Source organism: Bubalus bubalis, chromosome X (assembly GCF_019923935.1).
Source record: "Bubalus bubalis isolate 160015118507 breed Murrah chromosome X, NDDB_SH_1, whole genome shotgun sequence".
Taxonomy (NCBI): Eukaryota; Metazoa; Chordata; class Mammalia; order Artiodactyla; family Bovidae; genus Bubalus; species Bubalus bubalis.
The window spans coordinates 102,858,534-102,863,562 of record NC_059181.1 but is presented as its reverse complement, the minus strand read 5'-3'; the positions used below and the strand labels follow the sequence as shown (position 1 = coordinate 102,863,562).

General features: G+C 46.7%; 1 protein-coding gene across 1 annotated transcript; it reads left to right on the top strand.

Moving 5' to 3' along the window:
• Positions 1 to 3,909: 3,909 nt before the first annotated feature.
• On the top strand, positions 3,910 to 4,764 carry LOC102416252 (ubiquitin-conjugating enzyme E2 D3). Its single transcript, XM_044936800.2, has one exon. It carries the CDS (start codon positions 4,068 to 4,070, stop codon positions 4,509 to 4,511), a length of 444 nt encoding a protein of 147 aa, XP_044792735.1. The 5' UTR covers positions 3,910 to 4,067; the 3' UTR covers positions 4,512 to 4,764.
• The last annotated feature ends 265 nt before the right edge of the window (positions 4,765 to 5,029 follow it).

Below are 5,029 nucleotides of genomic sequence, written 5' to 3'. Positions count from 1 at the left end.
CGTGGCCATCCCTGTTAGGATCCACAGTGTCCAGGATGGCCTCGAACTCAGGGTCGGGCTCCCCTTCCTCCACCATGGGCAGGTCATAGCCCAGGGAGCGCAGACAGGATTTGAACTCCTGGTGGTTCAGCCGGCCGGACTTGTCCTTGTCGAAGTGTTTGAACATCATGCTGAATTCTTTGAGGGCCTCCTCGGTCACTCCTGTCGTGTTCCTGGCCTGGATCTGCTGCTCCAGGTTGTGCTGCATGTGCATGCCCAACTGGTCGAGCTGGTCCCACTGCTGGGCCAGGCCCACGGTGCTGTGCTCCGTGTACTTGTTGTCCAGGATCAGTGCTTCCTCCATGGCCGCCCCCAGGTCTTCATTCTTCTTGAGCTGACTTCTCATAGCTCGAATCTCCTGGTGTTTGCATTTGGTAGCTTCAAGCTGTGACTTGAGGGTCCCAGATTCTTCCACCATGCAGGACCCATCGAGGAGGTACGTTCTGGTCTCCTGGATCCACTGGTGGAAGGCGTTGGCATGCTGGGCGAACTCCTGGCGCAGCTTGTCATTCTCCTCCTGCCATCGCTGTTCCTTCTGCAGCTCCAGCTCCCTTTCCTTGATGATCTTCTGTAGGTTTCTCCAGGTCTCCTCCAGGGCCTCCATGGTGAACCAGGTGTAGGGGTTGGAGGCCACGCGGAAGCTCTTGATCTGGCGGTCCAGCTCAGCCAGCTGGTTGAAGTTGGCCTGGGCCGAGCTCAGCGAGGAGCGGAAGGCATCATGGGCCTCTCTCAAGGCCTTGATCTCTTCCAGAGAGTTGCAGCGCACAGGGTCTGTTAAGTCCTCCTTTGCATTTTCAAACCAGCTGTTGAAGGCTGAAGCCTTTTGGGCAAAGGTCAAGAAGAGATCCTCCACCTTGCGGAAGTGACTCTGTGCCTCCAGCAGCTTCTTCTTCCGGGTGGCCGAGTTGGCCAGGAGCTGGCTCCACCTCTTCATGAGTGCAGCATGGTGGGCCTTGATGGCCTTGGACTGGACATGCTTGGCAGCCAGCAGCTGATCTTTGAGGGCAGTGATGATGGCGATGCCCTCCTGCTGGAAGGCCTGCAGGCCAGCATCGAAGGTTTCCTGTTTGGTGAGGAGAGTTTGGACAGAAGACAGATCTCGACCATAATCATCTGTCTTCAAGCTATTCTCCTTTTCACTGATCCAGGACTCCACCACATTGGCTTTCCAGTTGAACTGGAGGAAGGCCGAGTTCTCATCGAGCTTTGCCTTCCTCTGGGAGGCAGCCTTCTCCAAGTCTGACACTTTCCCATTCAAGCCCTTCATCTTGGAAGAGATGTTCTCCTCATGGCGATTGTTCTTCTTCACCAGGTCCTGCCCGTTGGTGCAGATGTCGTTCACTCGGTCCTTGTGCACAGTGAAGTCCGTCTCAAAGGCTTCGTGCTTCTTCAGCAAGCCCTGGATGGCAGCAAGAGTGTCTCCATAATCTTCACTGGCCACCAGGGTAATCTTCTCATTGATCCAGGCTTCCTCCTCCTCCACATTGGCTACAAACTGCTGATATTCCAAAGATTCTTCTAGCCGCTGGCCCCGGGCAGCTGCCAGCTGCTTCAGCTCCTTCCAGTGCTTCACGAACTGTGCCAGGCGCTGCTGAATCTCCTCCTTCCCAATGGTGTTGTCATCAGACAGCTTCTTTCCAGTGTCCAGGACACCCTGAATGGCCGGCTCATGGGCAGCCAGCTCTGCTTCCAGCTGTTTGTGCTTCTTCCTCAGGTTCTGGACACCCGTCAGGTCACGGCCGTAGTCCTCCGAGCTGACCAGCAGCTTCTTCTCCTTGATCCAGGACTCCTCATCGTCCATGTCCCGGAAAAACTGGTGCAGGCGGTGGGATTTATTCATCCTAGCTCGCCGCGAGGCGGCCATGCTCTTGATCTTCTGGAAACGGCCGTTGATGGTGTCCCGCTTGTCCTTCACCTGGGAGGTGTAGAAGGCGCTGCTGGTCATCAGGCTGTCTGCCTGGCTGTTGAGGTCCTTCAGGCGGTCCTCATGGGCAGAGATATCTGCCTCCAGCAGCTGATGTTTTTTTAGCAAGTTGTTCACAGAAGCCAGGTCTTTGCCATAATCCTCAGAGGCCAGCAGGGCTTCCACCTCAGAAAGCCAGAAATTGAAGTCCTTGATGCCAGTGGTGAAGTTCTGCTGCTTGTTGGCTTCTTTCAGCTTCAGGCTCTTCTCAGCCGACTTCTGCACCAGGAACTGCCACTGGTCAGCTAACTGCATCCTGCCCATGTCTGCCTTACATGGGGAGGTGTTGTTCCAGGACCCTTTTGCTCCAGAGTACGTGTAAGATGTCTTATCTATTAAAGTATTGTTATCTCTATTGCTGACTCCAGGCTCTTCTTTCAGTCTTGAAGCTGGGCAAGTACAGGGCTTGCAAGCCTGCAGAATTCAGTCCAAAAATACTCCATCTTGTTCAGACTGGAAGTTGGTATATTATTTTGATTTGCATTAACTTTATTACAATAAAGATTATACATTTGCTCATGCTTTTTCCCCTCAATTGTATCACTCTCTGTGACTTGTTTGCCCACTATATGTTAATTGACATTCATGTAAGCTTGTTTGCCTATCATAGCTATTTATCACTCTGTTTTGTAATTGGCAAATTTTTTTCTTTGAATTTAATACTAATACTATTGCTGGCAGAAATTATGTCTATTTTCATTTTGAGGTTAAACATAGATCCTACACTATTTTTTGGCTATAAAATGCACTCGCTACATATTTTGTCAATGAATAAATGAAAGAATGGTAATCCGTTCTTGATTTAACCACTAGAGTGCAAAAGCATTATTCAAAACACTACTTAACACATTGCAGGATAATAGTGAGGTAGAAATTGCTAGACAGTATAGGACTCTGCGACCTTGGTTCCTTTTTTTAATTTCATTTTTTTTTTTATCTCCTCAAGTAAGCATCTCACTTTTTGTTCCACTTTCCAGGCATTTAGGGAGAAGGCAATGGCACCCCACTCCAGTACTCTTGCCTGGAAAATCCCATGGAACGGAGGAGCCTGGTGGGCTGCCATCTATGGGGTCGCACAGAGTCGGACATGACTGAAGTGACTTAGCAGCAGCAGCAGCCAGGCATTTAGAGGAACGCCTCCCTGGTCTGGAGGGTCATAAAAAATTCAGACCCAGGACAAGGCAATCATTAACTGCTGTCCAGTTTATCAAGGCAAAAAACAAAAAACAAACAAACAAACAAAAATCAAGAAGAGCAGTAGCTCTTAAACATACATCTAGTCCCTAAATAATGGTCTGGGGTCTTGAGAAAGGGTTGAGGGATGGCATTGCAATATCTGGAGAAACTGAGAAACTGGGGGAGCCAGAAAAGCCATAAAAATGACAAACTGGACATTACAATATTCAAACTGATTGGTGAAAAATGACATATTAAAATCATGAGCCAACAAAAAATATACAGATCAATAATAGTGAAGATATAAACTGATGTAATCTTCGCCCTTTGGGGGCTTTTCGCCCCCTCTCAGTGTCTATGCTGTGAGCGTTGTATCTCTATATCTTCTAAAATAAACTTTGTCTGTGTGAGTGAGAGTTTGCAGAATTCATTCTTTGGCTCCGTGAATAGAACTCGGTTTACACGTGTCAGTAGGAATTATTTTACCACAAATTATGTCAACAAAATGGAAAGCAATTTCCTACTATAATTTTTTTTTAAAAAGCAAAGCTTGTATTTTGCTTCATTCTATGACCATTACAATAAAATGCATAATAAAACATTATCTTTTTATGTAAAATCCATTATGTTTAAGAGTAAGTTGAAGAGCAAAAGAATCCACTCTTTTAAAGCCTAAAGGTCGGTAGGGTCGGGGAGGCACCAGCTGCCACGCGGGGAGGAGGCCGAGGCTGCAGCATGAGGGAGGCCCCGGCCCCTCTGCGCCTGTGTCTGGCAGAGCCGGTGTGAGACGAAGAGACAATCCTTCCCAGCCGCCGGGATAATCAAGAGTTTTGGCCGGACCTTCGAGCACACACCGAGATAGTGAGGAGCCAGACGAAAAGCACAGACTATGGCACTGAAACGGATTAATAAGGAACTTAGTGATTTGGCCTGTGACCCTCCAGCACAATGTTCTGCAGGTCCAGTTGGGGATGATATGTTTCATTGGCAAGCCACAATTATGGGACCTAATGACAGCCCATATCAAGGCAGTGTATTCTTTTTGACAATTCATTTTCCTACAGACTACCCCTTCAAACCACCTAAGGTTGCATTTACAACAAGAATTTATCATCCAAATATTAACAGTAATGGCAGCATTTGTCTCGATATTCTAAGATCACAGTGGTCTCCTGCTTTAACTATTTCTAAAGTTCTTTTATCCATTTGTTCACTGCTATGTGATCCAAACCCAGATGACCCCCTAGTGCCAGAGATTGCACGGATCTATAAAACAGACAGAGATAAGTACAACAGAATATCTCGGGAATGGACTCAGAAGTATGCCATGTGATGCTACCTTAAAGTCAGAATAACCTGCATTATAGCTGGAATAAACTTTAAATTACTGTTCCTTTTTTGATTTTCTTATCTGGCTGCTCCCCTATCAGACCTCATCTTTTTTAATTTTATTTTTTGTTTACCTCCCTCCATTCATTCACATGCTCATCTGAGAAGACTTAAGTTCTTCCAGCTTTGGACAATAACTGCTTTTAGAAACTGTAAAGTAGTTACAAGAGAACAGTTGCCCAAGATTCAGAATTTTTTTTAAAAAATGGAGCATGTGTATTATGTGGCCAATGTCTTCACTCTAACTTGGTTATGAGACTAAAACCATTCCTCACTGCTCTAACATGCTGAAGAATCATCTGAGAAGGAGGGAGATGGATGCTGAGTTGTCACATCAAAGGAAGCAGCATTATTCTAGCAGCATCCATTCTTGTTTAAGCCTTCCACTGTTAGAGATTTGAGGTTACATGATATAATTTATGCTCATAACTGATATGGCTGGAGAATTGGTATTGAATTTAT